General features: G+C 45.5%; 1 protein-coding gene across 3 annotated transcripts in view; it reads right to left on the bottom strand.

Moving 5' to 3' along the window:
- Nucleotides 1-256: 256 nt before the first annotated feature.
- Nucleotides 257-19318, bottom strand: part of CALN1 (calneuron 1) — a 182150-nt gene continuing 163088 nt past the window's right edge. The window contains exons 5-7 of one of the 3 annotated variants that reach the window (XR_009456740.1): nucleotides 15776-15929; nucleotides 2108-7409; nucleotides 257-2073 (exon numbers count right to left, since the gene is read on the bottom strand). Coding sequence is in view for 2 of the 3 variants with exons in the window: in XM_059717730.1 (XP_059573713.1) it covers nucleotides 11779-11945; nucleotides 15776-15929 (321 nt within the window). In the remaining variant the exon portion in view is untranslated. Of the gene's footprint in view, nucleotides 7410-10436; nucleotides 11946-15775; nucleotides 15930-19318 lie in introns of those variants that run through there. The other 2 variants (XM_059717731.1, XM_059717730.1) reach the window with 2 other exon arrangements.

The raw sequence follows: 19318 nt of genomic DNA, 5'->3' as shown, positions 1-19318 counted from the left end.
TTTCAAATCTTGGTCCCTAACCTTGAACAGTCGATGCATTTGTTCAGCCAAGACCTCTTTTTATGCAATCACAAGCTTTAAAACACGTAAATCTACTTTCAAAGCATAAACTTCCCCAAACCACTGCATATTCCTCAGGAAAGGAAAGGGTTTCGGTCCTAATAGTTTATGCAAATCTAGTTTTCTCTCCTGCTTAGGCATGAATATCAATGACTGCTTCTAACTAAGGGGGGGAAAAAAGAAATTTCATTCCTCATCAAAAGAAAAAAACCTTTATTTCTATTGCATAAATAATGGTAAAATTAAAATCTTTTTATACAGATTATATATTTACAGTGGTGTTTGGTTAGAGGAAACAGCCGGTACATATGGCATTCTGTTTTCCTTTATACACTTCTTTATACACGCAGATAACTTGTAATAACATAGAATTTAAGTTGCATGCCAAGTTAATTTATATTAGTATTTACAGCATTTTTGTACAAAGGGTTTTCTTTTTACCATAGTGCTGCTGACTCTGTGTGTGTGTGTGTGGTTTTTAATTTTTTAAAAAACCCCACCATGTCTTCAGTTAGCTATCAGTTTTTAAGAGTGAATAAGAAATGGAGAGGAAATAGTGATGGATTCAACAGTGATGGCGAGAGAGACAAATTAAACTCTTAATGATAGATCTCATATGGCTGAGCCACAAGGCATCCATTATTCAGATATTACAGTGGACTAAGTGTCAGCAGGTCTGATTCTGATCTCACTTTGCTTACATCCATTGAGTTTAGTAGAGTTACTCCTGATCGCACAGGGGTGGGTATCTGAGAGGAGAATCAGAGCTGTAAGTTTACATCAGGTGACAGGATGCGAGAGAACAGGAGTCACTGAATAAAGCTGGCATCATTTGGCACCTCTAGAAAAGGGTGGCAGGAAATCTGTTTCTGGTCCTACCCAGAACGCTACGGTACTATAACCTCTTGTTTATGATTTAAAATGAAGAGACTCGAACCTTCAAACCTGTGAACGCTTAATTCTGAAATCAGTAGGGCTCATTATGGTGCTGGAGTTAAGCGTGCGTAGCTGGCAGGATGGGGGCTTTAGGAGAGAGGTCTCTCCAGTTGTGCTGTTCGGTCACATTTTGAAATTTTGGGCACTTTTACACGTGCTCCAGCGCGGTCTGATTGGAAGGCATCAGAGCAGACTCAATCGATCGGGTCTGCGGGAGCCTTCTGATCAGACTGCTGCGGCGTCTTGTGTGTTCAGTGTCGAATAAGCTTTAGTTGAAGTGCCCCGCCACCATTTTGAAATGCGAGACACTGAAAACATGAGACGCTGTAGGCATTTCAATTAGTGTGGCTCCGGAGCACATGTATAGGCACCCTTTCATGTTAAATCAGCACAAACATTGGCTCTAGTTGGGTTTTTTGATGGCCCTCCTCTTGCCGTGGCTCAGGCGGTAGCTACGTGAAGGTCAGTTCTGGTGCCCTTGGCAGTTTTCCTGGGTGGCCTGTGTGACCCTACAGTCTTCAGCAACCAGTTCAACTGGTCGTACATCCTGCCGTTTTCTATCCTGCTTTGCTTATTTTATACCCAGTGCAGCTTTATTGATTCACCATCGTACCGTGCCCATGCTGGTTTGAGATTCACTCCCAGGCTTTTGGAGTAGGATGTTAAATAATGTGTGGTGGGTGTTGTCTTTTGGGTTTTTTTCACCATTTGACGTTGCTGTACTGTGAATAATACCAGGGAAGCCTTTAAAGCTTTTTTTCAGAGATGCTGAGGGCCTGTGACTCCAGCTGAAATAGGGGAAGAAAGACTTAGCATCATCCGAAAATCAGGGTTTGCCTTAAAGTCATAAATCCCCTGCCAGAACAAAAATCAGAACCAGCCAAAAAAAACCCCCAAAAAACCAAAAGGGTAACTTGCCTCCGCTCCAGCTAACCGAGAACCATCCCTACCAGATAAGGTGTTAGTTTGCCAGATTTCTAGAGAGCTGGTCAGACAACGAGACACTTAACATCTGTCTGCTGCTATTCAGGAGCGTCGTACACTTCAGCATTCATGAAGGCTCAAGACAAAGTCAGTCTTTGCAGAAATACAAAGGAATCCCTTTGTATACCTTTTCAGTTAATCAGGAAGCCCCTTCTTTCTTATTCTGTATTCTCCTCCTTAAAAAGCTGAACCTTCACCTAGAGAAGTGGCGAAATCTCCATCCTTGGAGGTTTTTAATGCCCAACTACATCATCCCAGGGCTTTGTTGAGCTGGGGATGGTCCTGCTTTGAGCAGGGGGTCGGACTAGATGACTTCCTGTGGTCCCGTCCCACCCTAATTTTCTATGATTCAAACAGGAAGCAGTAGCATTATGTGATCAGGCAGACACCGCCCCATCTACCACCACGCTTGCTTTGTCTTAAGACTCAGGGATGCAGATCTGTACAGACAATTGTAATTTTTCGGTCTGAGGAGCATCCGTAGGTGTAGATTAACCCGTTCCCCAGTCAACTGGAGCTAAATTGAAAGTAAAATGACACTTGAAACTGAAATAAGAGTAACCACAGACAGTTGTTCTCAAATTTAACTAGGTCTTTTTCTTTCTTTCTTTTAATTCGCACCTTTTTAGACGAACCAAAGGTTGTGGCCCCAGGTGCACTGACCAAATGCGGCCGTGGTTGCATAAGGCAGCCCAAATTCATGCAGTTAGTGGCTCGGTTACTGTCTGACCAGCTCCAATCAGTCTGGACTGCGTGTTCTTTTCAAAGGAAAAAAACCCAGCGTGTTTCACCGGCACTGGCACACATGTCGTGTATAGCGAGGGTTGCCATAGCGATATCCTTTTCACAGCGAATTGCAGCGTGGAGCAGCCACTTCAATTCCCGTGCAACTGGCAAATGCACAAGTTTTAGCGCTTTCTCTGACAGCTCTAACTTGCTGCTTCCAGTCCTAGTGTTGTTAATAAGTTAATTAGCACTTAAATAGGTTTTCTGCTTTCCAAAAAGCGTTTGATTCATCCTGCTTCCTTCCTTTCCCCAAGCTCCCCCCTGTTGGGTTACAATCCGAATGTTACGGCACTACTTTATTTACCGTCCGTAAAAGCAAACGTGTTGTTATTTATATAAAAACTGAATAGCCTGTAAACAGATTTTTTTTCCAAAAAGAAGCAAGTCAAATGGCTTCGTAGCTCTGCACTGCTTGGAAGAGAGACAGGTCCCATATCTCCGAACATCGCTTTATTCTGTTGGCTAAACGGGATGTAAAAAAGTATGTTTATAAGGAAAGGGATTTTGGCACGACGAACCAAAGTGTTATACTAAACTGTTATACTGTTGTGCACTGCTGCTCTGGCCAGTGGAATCAATCACTAGTGACCGAGTCCTTTTTAAACCTCCTCGAGACCCATTTTTTGGCTAGCAATGGGGGGGTGTATGAAGCAGGAGACTTCTGTTAAGATCCCAGCACTGCTCAAATAAACATACCCATAGAAATTTACCCCAATCCTATACCACTAAACTTAATAAGGAGGGGTTTGGGGGGGTTTTCAGTCAACACTCTCAACAATGGCCGTCGACATCAATGGTTGATTAATTGCTGCGCAGTATTAATTGTAGTTTGGTTTTACAAAAGGAGTAGCCAGATCTAGAGACATTCTGAAAATGAACTGCATCTATCAAGTTTTGTAGAAATTGGTCTGGAAATTGGAAAAAGCTTAGTCATAAAGGTTTGGCTTAGTAATAGATTGCTTTGACTAGCTGGAATTATTACCTGCATTAATCAGCAGGAGAAATTGAGGAGCACAAAGAAATGCGGTCTACCACTGTGCATCCATCATACACTGTTGAAGCTTATGCTTCTAGAGTGAAAAATAGACCCAAACTTGCTATCTGCAGCTGTAACTACTGGTTTAAGATAACCTGGTCCCAAACTTTCTGCACTGAGTCATGCAATGCTATGCTTGTTGAGAGTGTTGCATAGATGTCTCCTCAGATTCTCCCATCCAATGTTGCTATGCATGCTGCAGACTTATAATATGCAGAATGCACGCTCATATTTTTGAGGGCCAGATTTATCCTAGCCGGGGGTTTACCAGGCTCCCATCGTTGCGGTGAGGGTTCATTGTTTGGAATGACTCTAGGACTTTGGTCTGTCTTTGTTCCTAAAATCACGGTGTCTGGGGAGCTTCACTTGAGAATCTGAGAAGAACAAACCTTTGAAAATGTGCATCTGGCCACAGTAAAAATCTAACCTTCTTATTTCTAAGTACCGTTGGGCAGAATAGTGAGGAAATCCAAAGCCATATAACTGATAATCATGGCATTACATATTTAAGTCCTTTATACGTAGCCTAATAAATTCTAGTAGCAGCAATGTAATACTTACGCAGAACAATATTAAATCGCAGCTCTTCACACACAAACTAAAAGAAACACAAAACTCCTGTTGAGCCCCTAGAGCTGATAACGGAGACTAGGAATGACTGAAATGAATTGGAAATGCAAAATGATGTTGACTTGTGACTACTTCTTCCCCACTTCATCAAGAGCATCTAGTCGAGGATCAACCAGTGTTGATCGGCGATGTATCTGGGACCAGGCTTACTCTGGCAGAGCCTTGGGATTTGGCATCCGTGGTCAAATCTGTCTCTGTATGAATTGGGATTGGATCAGGCTGCACCTGTGTCCAGCCTCAGTAAGTACCCTGGCAAATCCTGACTTCTAACATTCAAAAGGCACCAATATTGTCCATCACTCCTGCAACCACAAATACTGTAAGTGATAAACATCCATGAAATATCTACAAAACACTGATAAACATCACCCAGTGATTGTACTTCGTTCTGATGAGGCCTCCTTTACCATGCCCCTGAGACATGCAACTGTCATCTACATTTTAAGGTGTAAAGACCGCAATGCTTGTTATCTATGGAGTTCAACGCAGACCACAGTTTTAAATGAATTTCTGTTCCTTAGCAATGAGAATTGTGTGCTCAAACCTCTCCTAAGCTTTTGCTTTGTTTCTGAAGTCTGATCCTGTCCTACAGCACAAGCAAATCGCTCATTCTTCTGGGACATGTAACAGTTCTCAGAGAATGGTCCACGGTTGACCCCACATTAGTCACAGCAGAACAGAAATGGCATGTGTGCGTGCGGGGAAGGAGAAACTGGGAGAGGGAGCAGTGATGCTATACCAGGCGCGCGCGCACAAAAAAATCAGCATAGCTGTGTTGAAAGAGAGGGCTGGGTCGTTCCGAAACAAGGAAGAAAGAGCAATAGAAATCGTGGATGTAGGCTTAAGGAAAAATGAACAGAATCGTGAGGGATAGTGAACGCCTTGATCTGGAGAATGACTGGCTGCTGAGAGGTGCGGGGGGAGAGAGAGAAACCGAATAAAGAGCAGAAATAGCCCGTGGTGATCACTTTCAAATCGAGCAATTTAAAAATACCCGTTAAACATTACAGACCAGACTGGTATCCCAAGATAGATGCACGGTGAGTGTTCAGCATGGATTAGGGTTTGAGCTGCTGGCTCGGCTATAAGGGGTGGGGACAGAAAAGAGATGGACAAGGCGTATGGAGAAATTCTGCCAGGCTGGGTAGCAGGCTTGATGGACTTGCTTTTACAATGCTGCTTTCCAGCCTCTTTTTTGGGGGGGGAATGGGGGTGGGGGGATGTTGTACCCCTGAGACAAGAAACCGTCCTCCACACTTTACACGTTAACGATCTCAATACTCATTAAGATCACAGGAGCCAATGCACCTAGCAGCACTTAGCTACTGCAGCCTTAGGCCCCAACTCTCCGCCGTCCAAAGGAATGCACCGTGTGCCGTCTATCAGGGTTAGACCCAGACTGCCCCTTTGAAGACAGCAGTGCAAATGATTCCCTTTCCCGTGAATCACACCCGGATGATGCAGGGATCATTCAAGGCCACATGTGAGAATCGGGCCCCGCTTCAAAAGATACCATTCCAAACGTGATCCTGGCATCAAGCGTGCGTGGTTGTCACACGCTCCTTGGTACATGTTGTACCTTTGGTCTGCATAACTCCCTGATCTTGTTTGTGCCGTTCATTAAAATCTCTTCTAGGAAAAATGAGTAATTCGGGGGATCTGAATGTCTGACACGCTCTGTAACATATGGCAGTATTTTCGAGTTTGAGCTCTTCCACTTCTGGTTTGCGTTCTGCTTTTCAGCTTACTATCCCTTGAGCGTATGGGAGGAGGGTTAAAACTGCCCTTGATAAGAGACAAGGCAGCCAAGTGATCAAGAACGCAAACACTAAGGAGGCAAAGAAGTGGGTTGCCACTGTTACAAAAGTCACCTGGGAGGGGGACCCCAGACGCCGCAGCCCCATAACAAAGGATTGCAAACAGAACCAGGGCTCAAAAAAGCGAGAGAGAAACAAGAGCAGAAAGTTTTTTAGTGATGGATAACGTTGCACAAGACCAATTTAGAGCAAGGGCAAAGAGATGGCTGATGCAAGCCAGTGACATCTGAGGCACAGATGGAGCCAAATACAGTCTTTAATTTGATGCTGCTGGTTGCAGATGCAGTAGGAAGACTGTGCACAGCTTTTCAAAATGCCCACGTGCTAAAGCAGGGGGGTTTTTAAAGTCCTGATTTGAAACAGAAAAACATTGTAAATGGACCAGTGTTTCCCTCTCCCCTAGTCTTGCGTCAAAGGCGGTTTCAGAAACAAAAATATAAAAGCTGCGTGATGCTTTTGTCATCTGAAAATACTGTACAAGAGCTTTTGGGCTCCCCTCTAATGCCGTACTCTTCAAGGCATGGTCATAAGGGAAAGCAAAGTGAAGTCAAAAATATGTGAAAGAAAACAACTTGTATTTGCTTGGAGTTATTCTATGGTCAAGCTCCTGGGGATGTGGGACCGCTGGAAAGCTACTTGAATATAGTCTGCTGGCCCCGAGGTTAGACAGCCGCACGAAGATTGTGGAGGCCATGCCTCTTCCGAATTGTAATATATGTAACTCTGGATGAAAGTGCGTCCTTCGCCAAGTTACCTCTGCCGTTGTGAAGCAATAATTCAGGACTCCTGTATTTTTATTGCATTAGGAAACAAAACCATTAAAGCATTAAGACAGCCCTTTTATGTTCCTGCCAAGAGGATGTGGTTGATTCACAAGACGTATCACACTGCTGGCCTCGGGTTCCTTGTCCAATGTTTCTTTATCTTCCTGCTCGCCTCTTTCTTTCCCTTTTCAGAGTTGATTGAGGAAAAAGTTCACCCGTTGGCATGCGCATGCATGGTTAGTTTGGTTCACAGTGTTATGGTGAGTGGCTACTCCATGCCGCTTCGGAGGATCTGATTGGCTGCAATCAGCATGACGCTTATAATAAAGGCCATGGCGAAGGCGCATATAAGGCTCTTCCGTACGCAGGTCTGTCTGTTCTGTTTCTGAGAGTGCACTAGAGCAGGAAGAGAAAAAGCAGTGGTTAAGGTGAGATGCTTGTACAAGGATGTCTTTTGCAAGTTTCCATTGCAACTTATAAGCATTTAACTGTGTCCTCAGCCTTAGGGAAACACCTTGGCTTCAATGCAACGTGAATTTTTCCCCCAGTGTCAACTTCTTCCATTATCTAGAATGGTTAAACTTCTGACTTGCTTCTCCAGGAATCCTTCACCCCCAATAGCGCCAAATGTGCTTTTGTCTTTTTTTATTATCGACATGCGTTTCTTTCTCAGAGGTTCCACACTGGTAACTTAAATACTTAACAGCATGTCTTTAATGGCTGGGGCTTGGCCCATGGTGGCACAGTGTACTGAGTGTGCAAACAGCAAATGAAAGGTCTCATTTTGCATACGGACTGGTCAAGCTCTGTATCCTGCCAGGACCCTGGCCTACGGTTCACTTCCTTTCGAGCTTTCAATCCCTTAACAGATGCTGTCTACCTATTAGATAGTATAGTCCAACACTAGCCACTCCAGATTTTGCTTTTCCTTCAAGTCACTTTTCTTGTGGTGCTTTTTTTAATCCCTCACTTCCCACTGGAAGCTACTAAAATATAAACTATATTGTTGCACATATTAGATCAAAATTGTAATTAACTTCAGTCCACTTCTCCTACTTGAAAAACCTCTTGCACCTTGTAAAGCACTTTTTTTTCTCTCTCCCCATCCTCTTGGTATTTAAACCCTCCAAATAATTGTAGCCAGTGATTCAAGTGGTTTACATGAACCACACCTAGTTAGTTCTCTTAATATTTCATTATGAAACACATTGGTCCACCTTTTCAAATCATTAGAGCCTCTGAATTCCTTCCCCGCATCTGGTCAGTAATGAGGTGCTCTGAACCGAACACCATATTCTAGGTTCAGTCTAATCACACATCACACTTTAAATGCACTGTGTGACCAATTCCCATGGTTAAGTATAGCACCTAATTGCTTCACTGAACTCCCTGCAGAGTTTTCAGTGGACAAAGAAAAAGAGACATATTTAAAATGCATATTAACAGAATAATTGGGAAGCCTTCAAGATCCTCTAAAAGTGCCAGGACTCTTTTCTAGTAAGTAAAATGCATTATTACGGGGAAAAAGTTTTGATTTCTGTGTTTTCTTTTTATTCTACTGCTGCCTTGCCTTGTGGCCTTGCAGACGACGATTTACTACTTTGTCTGCTTCCCTCCGTCCGTCGAAGGCATGCTAGAATAATGTGGTGTGGCAGGGCCCTAGTAAGGACGAAAGTGGTTTGAAAGCCTCTGATGGAAACTGCATAGAAACTCAGTGTCATTTCCTGCAGCAGAGGACTTGTGCATTCTCTTGTATCAAGATTTGCTAGGCAGCCAGTAATCCTCTTATTTTGGTATGTGCAAGGGAAATGTGTAGCTGATCTCTGATAGAAAACACTAACTTATTGTTAGCAATGATTATCCTTGTCCCACAACAGCCATAGCAATGGCAAAGGGTTTTACAAATGTTTTTGTAGTAGATCTGCACCCCTCCAATCCATGGACAGCCAGGATGCCCTTTCTGTGAGCTGACTCCTCCAGCTGGCAGTAATGGCTGGAAGTCTGACTGGTGGAAACTGCTCTGCACTTCTGATTCTGGGGCTGGGAACGGGCAACTCTGTCTGGCTCTGGTCCCACCTGAAATCTAGACGTGCAGTCAGGCAAAAGGAAGCTATCCGTTAATATTCAAGAAATTCCTGATGCCAACATTGAAGTCTTGTTTCCCTTCTCACCCCACGTTTTGTTAGGGGTAGGTAAGGAAGTTTCTGATTTGTAACTCTGAACATCAGCTCTTCCGCTTTACTATCTCAGCCCCTTCTTATGGCATCTCAGCATTTTGACTGATATGACTTTCTTTTGCCCTCTTCTTAGGTGAGAAAAGTAGTATGTTTTTAAAAAACAAATCACAATTGTAGTAATGCTCTTAGAAAGAAAATTTACTAGCCTGTTCCTTGTGCTGCTTTCCTATCCTAGCCTCTCTTTATTGAAAAGAATAAATACTGTACATCCTGTTTGCCCCCCTGGTCCCCATCTTGTTTGATGTAGTGGCCTTTCCGAAATCCTAAAGAAAAGGCCTTCAGTTCTCAGTATTTCCCTGCTCCTGAAAGCTCCTTCCAATGAAAAACAAAATGCAAAAGGTTAAATGTAAAGCTTAAATGACTTAACACTACTTCTAGACAAGAGGCTACTTGCCAGTGACTGCAGAGGGAGTTTTTTTTTGGAGTTGGAGGATATTTCTCTATATCTAGCATCATATTTCTATGACAACACTGCTCACTCTCTCTCCTTTGGAAACATAGAAAAGAAGAATGAAACAAAACAGAATAAATATCTGCTATCAGAGCGTGATGGTGAAAGTAAATCCAGATCTCTAGTTCATTTGGTCACCTGGTGCTCCGTTATTTAGAAGCTGCCGTTTAGAGTAGAAGGTGTTAGATACAACAAGGTCTGTGTAATTCGTTGTTGCTATAACATTCATACAATTATGGAAGGAAGGGGAAAGGGGTGCAACGAAACTTTAATTATGGGTAGACCTTGGGTGTTGCAGTTGCTGCACAACTATTATCTCCGCACAGGCTGCATCAGTTGTAAACATAGGGGACCCGCTCGTCCAGGGGTGGGCAACATGGCAGATCTTGCCAGCAGCCCCTGCCCGCTTCGCTGCAGCAGGTTTCCATGGAGACCCCAGTAGTGGCAGCATCGGTCCGGGATTTCCACGGAGACTGGTCCCAGCAGTGCTGGAAAGGTGCAAGCTGGGCAAGGAGCTGCTCCGGGGCCAGAGCTGGGATCTTGCATTGGTGACAGGGTGGTCCAGTGGGGGGGCAGAGCTACCGTCTGCTGCCTGCATGCCCCTGCCCAAGGCGTGCGGGCAGCGGATCATAGCTCTGCCCCAACTCCGGACCCCGCTGTCACCGCCGCAAGAATGCAGCCCCCTGCCCCGCTGCGCACGCTGCCAGCATGGCTGGGGCCAGTCTCCATGGAAACCCTGGCCCTGCACTGTCATGGCACCACCACTCCTGGGGTCTCCATGGAAACTGGCTGCAGCGACATGGGCTGCTGGGAAATAGAGTCCACCACAGGATGAATCCAGACTTTGCCTGCCCCTGTGCTGGTCTAATCCAACTCGGTGTAAAGCCAGAAGCAGTCTGATGCAGCCCTGTGTGGTCTCCTTTGTATCTTGATGTTTATAGTGTGCCCATCACTGCAGTTTGCCTGACAAACGCATGAGTTGACTCCAGGACATAACATTCTGTGTCCTGGTCCCCTCTACATTTCATGCTTCCCACCAATGTGATGAAGCGATGTTTGAGCTGAGGTTGCAAAGAAGAAATGGCATACCTCAGGAGTTGGATACTTGAACGTCTCCCATGCTAGACAGAAGCGGAAAACGAGGAACGTGCATGTTCTAACGCAGTAGGTAATTAGTGGATTTCTTATACAGGTTTGGTATTCATCTGTCTCGGAAATGCTTAAGTTTAGTGGAGTTTTGTGTTTTTATACCTAAATAACAAGAACTTAAACTTGGCTTGTCGCTGTGTATGCCCTAATGGAGTTTAAAATCAATCCTCTATTTCCTTGTCTAAATAACAACTCCCTGGTGATTACATTGTGGTCCTAAATTTATTCCTGTTAGGTGCATTCTGCACTGAGTGCTGAATAGTGGGGAGGGGAGAAGGGAAAGAAGGATGGAAGCAGACCTATGCATGCTTCATAAGAAGCTCCCCCACTGATCACTATGGGTTTGCTCCTGAGGGGGTACAGCATCAAGCTGGTGTGTCAGCATTTAAGGAAAGCTGTCATCATACAGCAAACTCGTGTGTGTGCAACTTGTCCCTGTTCTCTACCGGTATGGTGATATTTTGGTCTTTCTTAATTGCGCTTGGTTCTTCGGTTTTCCAAATAAATGGAATCCTTTAAGCATAATGCTGCATGTTCCTCCTGTATGGCTTATATGACTTCCAGCCCCTAGATCAGGGGCCGGTAACGTTTTTTTAGGCAGAAAGCCAAAAGCACCCACAATTTCAACTTGTAAGATGTTGGGGGAGCCATGAAGCCTGATCCTTGTTGTAGCCCCAGCCCCTTCCCTGTAATCCACCCAGAGGCACATGTGCCAAATGTCTTTTGAGTGCCACACTGGCAGCCGTGCCAGGGGTTGCCTACCCGTGCCCTAGATGCTTTACTATTTTCTCTTTAGTTTATAACCATGATGTTTATTGAACATGGTACAGGCTAGCAGTCAGCTGTGAGCTTTCTTCTGCGTGTAGTCATTAGTCCCTCTGGAATGAGTGAGTGGCTAGTAACAGCCTAGCCTGCTTATTAAAGTATGTCAGCTCATAAGGCGAACCTGCCTACAGGAAATCCTGGGAAGCGAGGCTACGCATAACAAGAGTATCCTGCTTTGATGTGACAATCTTCCTGAAGCAGAGAGGAGTGGTCTGCCAGGTGAGAATAGGCCTTGGCGTTCACTCAGCAAGCGTCTTTCTCCTGTGGGAGCTAAGTAGATGCAAAGGGTTAGTCCCAATAGGCTCATCAAAAGAAACTCAGCAGGCTATGTGGCAACTACAGGCATGTAGCAACATCCTAACAATGATATGTGGGCCTGTAATAATGGTGAATGGTAAGGGAAACGTGCGCTTGTATATCAGATGCTGGGCAAGGTGTGGCTTGAAGGTCTCTGCTGAGCCTCTAAGGAGGATGCAAAGACTGCAGATTCTCTGCTGGGCTATCCCAAAGACACCATATCTGAGCTGGTGGATCTAGCGGTATGTCAGAATATCTTGCAGTATGACTGGCAAGCCCTTACTCATTGACAGATACCGTGGGGTGAGGTCAGTGTTTGGCTAGATGAAATAAATGGTTCTACTGAAGTTGAGGCGACCGACTTCATGGGCCAATGCCAATGCCTAGGCAGGCAGCCATTTTCACAGGCGAAGCATAGCAGCCCCACCCATGCCTCTGGCCAAGGGGCCCCGGTGGGCCTGTATGATGGACAGCCTTCACAGCCAATCCATCAATGCGGGGTGTGGGTGCCAGCAGCCGCACTTCCACCCACCGGCGGGCTGTGCAATTGGGCTGCAGAAGCCACAAGGACTGTTGGCTCCCTAGAGGAAACCAGCATTTTATTTTTGGCGAGTTGGTTGGGGGCTTTTTCAGGGAGCCCGCCAAAAGCGCAGACCCCACACTTTTTCATGGGGCGTGCCCAACGTTGTGGTTTCCACGAAAAGTACAATTTTGGCAGATGGCTGCAAATAAAGTATCGCAATGTATTTACAGGAAACCTTGTCATAACTCCTATGTGCCGTGACTGATGCTCTGTCCTCTGTCTGGGGATAGGGTTATTTTCCTCCAGGGGAACGGGGGTCGCATCCTTGTTTTTGCAGCCGATACAGGAGTAGAGACCTGTAGCATTTGGTGGGAAGAAAGCTGCAGCTACTCTTGGATAACCTATCAATTCATATGTCAACTGCGGATGAAATGCTTGAGGTGTGTGCTGTGCAGTCAGCTGTAAGCTTATCAGCATTCTAGTTTGACGCGTGTTAGTATAATGTCATGAGCATTTCGATTTTGGGAACTGCTGGGCAAATGACATTAGCATAACAAGACCTCAGCCTGCTTTCCTTTGCTCTTGTTTTTCTTGCCATAAATGCATATATGCTTCCTTGTCGCTATTCTCCTGATCATAATTGAAAGAATAGTGACAAGAAGCAGAAGAAACAGCAATTTATATTTTTTCTGTGATTGGACTAGGTGTGGGGATTTGTACGGAGAGCTCAGTTCTCTTCCTGTCCTTTGTTGGTTAATGTGGAACTGCAGGTCAAAGCAAGAAGGGGAAAGCACATGCACACTAATTGCTCTGGTAGAGAGAAATCTGAAACACCCCCAGGATCTCTGGGTGCCTATAGACATGCAGCAAGGCTGTTTCAACACACTGTAATTACAGCGTGTCAGAGCAGACTCAATTAACTGCACTCCAACAGATTTTAGCGTCGCGTGCATCAGTGTCCCCACTCAGAAAAATGACAGCAGGGGCACTTTAACTAAATCATTTGATAAGCTTTAGTTAAAGTGCCCCTGCTGCCATTTTTTCAGGCCATATTTTGCCCACCCCTGGTGTAGATGTTGTTTTACCGGTATAACTTATTCCCCTTTTTTAGTGGGAACAAGCTACAGCATATCTGCATCTTTTAAATAGCTATATACTGTAATTGCATCTACCCTGGGGGCAGACGGGAGGTGGTGGCTTTTAAGGGTCCTGGTACAGGGGGAGAGACACCTTGCATATGAAGAGAATCGGTTTGTGTTAAACCCAGGTTAAATATTTCCAGGGGCGAAACCACCTACTTTTCCCAGGGAGTGATTAATGAGACTTAATAATTCCATGGCGTGCTGTGTTCCCTGTACTGCACGTCTATGCACGAATTAAAGGCACTCTTGAGACATCTCCCCCGCTGCTGCTAGTCTACTTGGGAACATCCTACTGCTCTTGGTGCCCTGATGCTTGTGAAATGTTCGCCTGCACATGGCTCCTTCCTTTGGCAGAGCTCAGTTGCAGTATTAATAGCTGTGTAGCACAGTGCTATAATATAGAAACACTTCTTTTCACCTGATTTTTACTTTGAAAAAGAAGGTTGCTGGACCTGCAACACACCTGAATCTCCCTCCCCCCCCCCGCCCCGACTTCTAGAACTCAAACTAAAACCCTTTTGTTCAGCGTGTGTGTCATGAGCCTGTTTGCTTCTGAATCCTGGGCAGCAGCATCAGGGCCAGCGCCCCAAGTTCAGGAGCAGGGAATAGCAACACTAAAGAGATGGACTGTGTGATGTTTTCAGCCCAATTTTAGAAAATCCCAGCCGCTGCAGTAGGTCACTGATGTTGGAGTGAAGGCTGAACCTCTTGCAGTTCACTGGTCTAACTGTAGCATGGCTAATTTCCCCTTAGAGCCCAACTGGGATGTTACTATTGGCTCCTCCAATTTATGCAACTTTACAACAGAACAAAGAAGTGACTTTGTTTTGTTTGAAGGATGTCCCTGCCTGACTGCATTTAAATTTAGGGTATTTAGGGTATCCGCTGCATTATTCCATCTCAGCATTGTATTATTCAATGGAGATTCGACATGCTGGATACTTTGTCTGCCTGTTTATCAACAAACAATGATACAAAACAGGCGAATCTGAACAAACTCCAAAAAAGTGAACCTTCTTCAAACCTCCAGCTGTTTACAATTTTAGCAATCCCTTTGTTTTATCTGGATCCCGAGCCTCGACCAACTTAATGCTCCTGTTGATGCAATGGGAGAAAATTACATCGTATACAAACGCCCCGAAACTCTTCCTCTAAACCAGTGCTCCGGTGGTGACTGTGGAGGCAGACTTTATTCTGTGGTAAGCAGGTTACATTAAATGACATTTAAGTGGCGCCGTTCCCTGGTTTTTAGGGAAGTAAGCACAACCTCAGGTTTAGAGTGGAAGGTGAGCTCAGCACAATCGATAGCCATCAGTCTGTGTCGGGGAGATCCAGTGGGGCAATGCTCAGTTCGAATTGATTGTAATAATCCATGATTGGTAAATGGATTAAAAACCAGCCTTTTGCAAGGGTATGTGCCGGCTAAGGCAATTCCTGTCTCCCTGGGGAGTTCCCAGGCATTTTTGTTGTAGTTTGATATCACGAATTGTAAAATCGCAGTGAAAGCTGTCACGGAGAACTAGCTACACTTGAGAAAACCGCCTTCCGTCTTTTGACCTCCTACTGAGCTTCCTAAGAGCAATCTTGTTTTCTTTAGAAATGGAAAATATTATTAATTTGATATCAAAGAGACTTTCAGGAGAGAATCTCAAAGTAGCTATTGTTAGTCTGTTCTGCTTTTCCTGGGTGGTATTAAAGCTGGTTCAAGATAGTGAACACCTTTGATTCTCGTCACATCTCTGACCAGCATAGCGGGTGCATGCTTAGTGCCCAGGAATTGATTTTTCATGACCCTTCCAGGGACAGAACCTGTTCCCAGCCAAGGATGAAAACCCCCAAATTTGCTTGCGCCTGGAAAAACTGAGCACACAAGCTCACGCTTGCAGAGAAAGTAGTGGGACAGCAGGTTCTGGTAGTAGCCCTAAAGTCCTATGGACTAGTAGATTAAAGGCTCAGAATTCAGGTTCTCCCAATTTATAGCTATGCCCATGTGAATTTTTACTCTGTCCTAGACAGCCCTTTGATATCACTGGGGTATGGCCCGAATGAAACCTTGCAACAGGATCCAGGATCCAGCTGCAGCTTCACAAGGGAGGGAAAGAGAATTGTATACAAGAAGCACGAAAAGCTCTCACTACCTTCAAACTCTGTTTGGCAGTTGCCAGAGTTTTCGTTTAGACTCTCCTCTTCATTGATGATGATGTTTTCAATGTCCTTCATTGTTAAATGATCCCGAAATGCATGATACAGGATGTGTTTGAGCTCTTCCAGCGTTATCCTCTGCATGTCGAACTGTGGGAACAGGAGACTGAGTTAGTCCGGGTGAGCGGTAACAGACCTTGATGCTGCGGGAGACTACATGTGGGGACGTCTTGGTTGCAGGATATTGTTCATCTAAGCTTAAAAGAAAAGGCATGAAAGCTCCTTGTGCATATTCTTGGCATTCTGGCTCATTTCATGTCATAGTGCAAACAGTATAGAAATAATTAAAAGAATGTAACAAATATGCTCCTATGTCGCCTCACCCAGAACTTGCGTGTTGCCTATGGACTTCCAGAGCCATACATGGCACAGAAAAGACTCCTAGGGGCATGTCTGCGCAAGACACTTACTGGGCAGTAGCCTAATAACACGGCACAATAGCATGCCGGTCAAAAACCTTGCTAATTACTACACTACTGCGCCATGTTATTAGGCTACTGTGCAGTTAACATCACAAAAAACACATGCGCCGGTGCTACTGTGCAGTAAATGCACATTGTTAGTGCATCATTTAGGAAGTACTAAATTAAACGTGCAGTAACTACGGCACATTAATGAATGTGTAAATGCACCCTGTGATGAACAACTGTAGTACAACACACGTCAGCTCCTAACAAAGCTCAGTCATCATCCTGAGCTGTCTACTGTATTTTGCAGTGGGGTGCAGTAGTCTTCCTATTTCTTATTTGTGACGTGTGCGGTGGGAGGAAAGAGACCTTCATTCTTCATTCTGCACTGGGTGTTTTTATGTTTCAGTTACTCCAAGTTGGTTTTGACTGGGCCGGGAGAGCCCGAGCTGAAACTATATGACTACACGGGAGCACACCAAGACCTACATGTCTCTTTACAACAGTCTTCTCTTCTGGATCCATCCTTGCTCTTAGGTGCCCTTCATTTAATTCATAGTCTGCTTCTGTGTAGGTTTAAATTTCCAGTCTCTCTTGCTCAAAGCCATGACCTGACTTCCGTAAACAATAAGTACTAGAAAAAGGTCACTCGCCGTTTATACCCAACCTACATTCATTCCCTCCCCTAATCCCTCAAGACGTGCCTACCTGCCCTATACAAACAAATCAAAATATTGCTGTAGCTTAACTTGGTCATGGTGGGAAATAAATCAGCACTTGTGTCTGCTGCTTCTATTAAAACGTGCTGACAGTAAGTAATTAGATTTCTTATCCAACAATTTCACAAACCATAGGAGCAAAAAACAGACCCCTCCCCTCCCCACCCCAGAAAGCAATTAGATAAGTTTTAACTGGCAAACAAAGGAGTAAGCTTATCGCTTCCTTGCCGTTTTCCACGTTATCTAAAGTCCTCTTCCCTGACCACCACCTCCTTCACTTTTGGACGCAGAGAAAAAAAAATCATTAAGCTTCAAAGCGAATGTGAGAAAACAAGAAGAGCTTCCTAAATCTGGCCACCTTTTACAAAAATGCCTTTGCATATAAATAACTGTGGAGGCATTGATCTATAAAATTCTAATTAGAATCATTTCTTTCTCTTCTGACCTGTAAAATCTGATGCCAACCATGTTATCGAACAGGGAGCAGCAGGCGAGGAAGAGCAAAAGCTGCTCCTCTAGCCTCCAATGAATCACCGAAAAAGCCTGCCTGTTGGGGTCACTTGCTTTTCGCTGGACTGGTTCTTCAGGGATAATGGTACTCCTGTGCTGCCCTACTAAAAATAGCTGCCAAGCACAACTGCTACCGGCTCGCTCTCTTCCAGCGCAATGCAAAGCCTGCGCTCCCCCCACCCCCGGTTCTAGTGACAAATACCGAGCTCACCGTGCTGAAAGCAAGGAAATTTGCGCTCTCTTTTTGTGACGTCCTGAATTAAAAATCCAGCAATTTTGTGCCCTCCCCCCCATGACTGATAGGCATGGGAATAGTGTTTCTCCTGGCAACAACTCAAGCTCTGTAACCGAAAGGTAATACATAGCTGCCTGTTGGGGGGATGCATGTGTGGATGTTTGCAGAATGCATTGAATACACACCTGCCCTCACATCAGTGCTAAGGGGCTGTCTAGTATTTGTGCCTCCTTTCTCCCTGGTGAAAGCAGAGTGCTCTTGTGTTGGTGCGTGGCAGAGGTGCAGGGTATGACTTCCCCCAGTCTAACAGGTTGCCATTTGGCTCCTATTTTTTTCACAGAGGCACTCACAACGCAAAAGGGCAGGGAATTTGGCCTAGTTAGCATTAGCAAGTGTTGCCGGCAGACTGCTGGGGGGGATGGATGTGTGTCCCCAGCAACAGGCCCCCCTCCTCCAGGCAGCAGTTACGCCATCTCTGGAGTGGGGAAATGCTGCTGCCATGAGCCAGCCAGCTGTGCCACCCCTTTGGCATTGGGTGCCTTCTCAAGGCACACTTGCAATACAGCTGCTGCATGGAGCCAGCGGCCTCGCCTGGGTACACATGGACGCCAGTGCTCTGGTGAAGGCAGCCACTGTCTGCTGCCAGAGGTGGGGGAGTATAAAAAGGGCCTCAGCCTGGTGCTGTGAAAGACCTTCCCCTCTGTCCATAAGATATGGAGAAGCAAGGGAGGGCAGTGCCCCTGCCTATCTGCACTCTCAGCTCTGTAGAAGGGTCAAGCTCCAATGCGAGTGTCGCCCCTACCTGCCGTCCCATCCACTCGGTACCGTTGGCTTTACCTAACTAAAACTATTTAAATCGGTGGTTATCAACCTTTTTTGGACTCGAGGCACCCTCCATAATTTCTGGAAATTGACTGGCACCCGATTTCAAGAACTAATTTATGTATTAGCGTGCTTACCTCTTTGCAGAGGGGCTGAGCAGAGCATGTTGGGGGGAAGCGTAATGGCCCAGGCAAAGCCAAGCCAGAGCCTGCACTCCACCTGGTTTGCTTCTTATGGCCCCCCTGGGTGGCATCCCAGGGTGTTGTGGTACTGTGTCTGAGAATCACCGCCCTCTGATGGCCGCTCTAATTAAAGTACGGCAGCATCCCCATGCTTTAAAATGGCAGCAGGGGCCCTTGAACTAAAGCTTATTCAATAAGATACATGAGATGCAGGAGCCTGCTGGAGCATGGCAATGGAGCAGACAATTACTCGAGTTTGCTTTGATGCACTGGGATTCCAGCGCGTCGGAGCAACCTCCCTGCTCGTGTGTAGGCACCCATATTGGCCAGAGGTTTTCTAGGGAAACTATTCTAGGGGCTCTTCCCCCCCAGCCCCTTCTGCCCTCCATGCAGCACAATCAGAAAGCCCAGGGCAGGACATGCTAGATCAGGAGCACTGCTATTATCGGCAGGGAAAGTCAAGAAATGTGACATTAGACCCGTGCGCCTCCCCAGTGGTCTACCCCCCACCCCCAGGGGCTGGTGGTGTCTGAATGCTCCATGGCCTCCATCATGTGGGGAAAGCAAGGGTCTATCTATTGCTGTGCTGCTACTACCAAAGAGG

Source organism: Alligator mississippiensis, chromosome 14 (assembly GCF_030867095.1).
Source record: "Alligator mississippiensis isolate rAllMis1 chromosome 14, rAllMis1, whole genome shotgun sequence".
Lineage (NCBI taxonomy): Eukaryota > Metazoa > Chordata > Crocodylia > Alligatoridae > Alligator > Alligator mississippiensis.
This window is presented reverse-complemented; position numbering and strand designations above follow the sequence as displayed.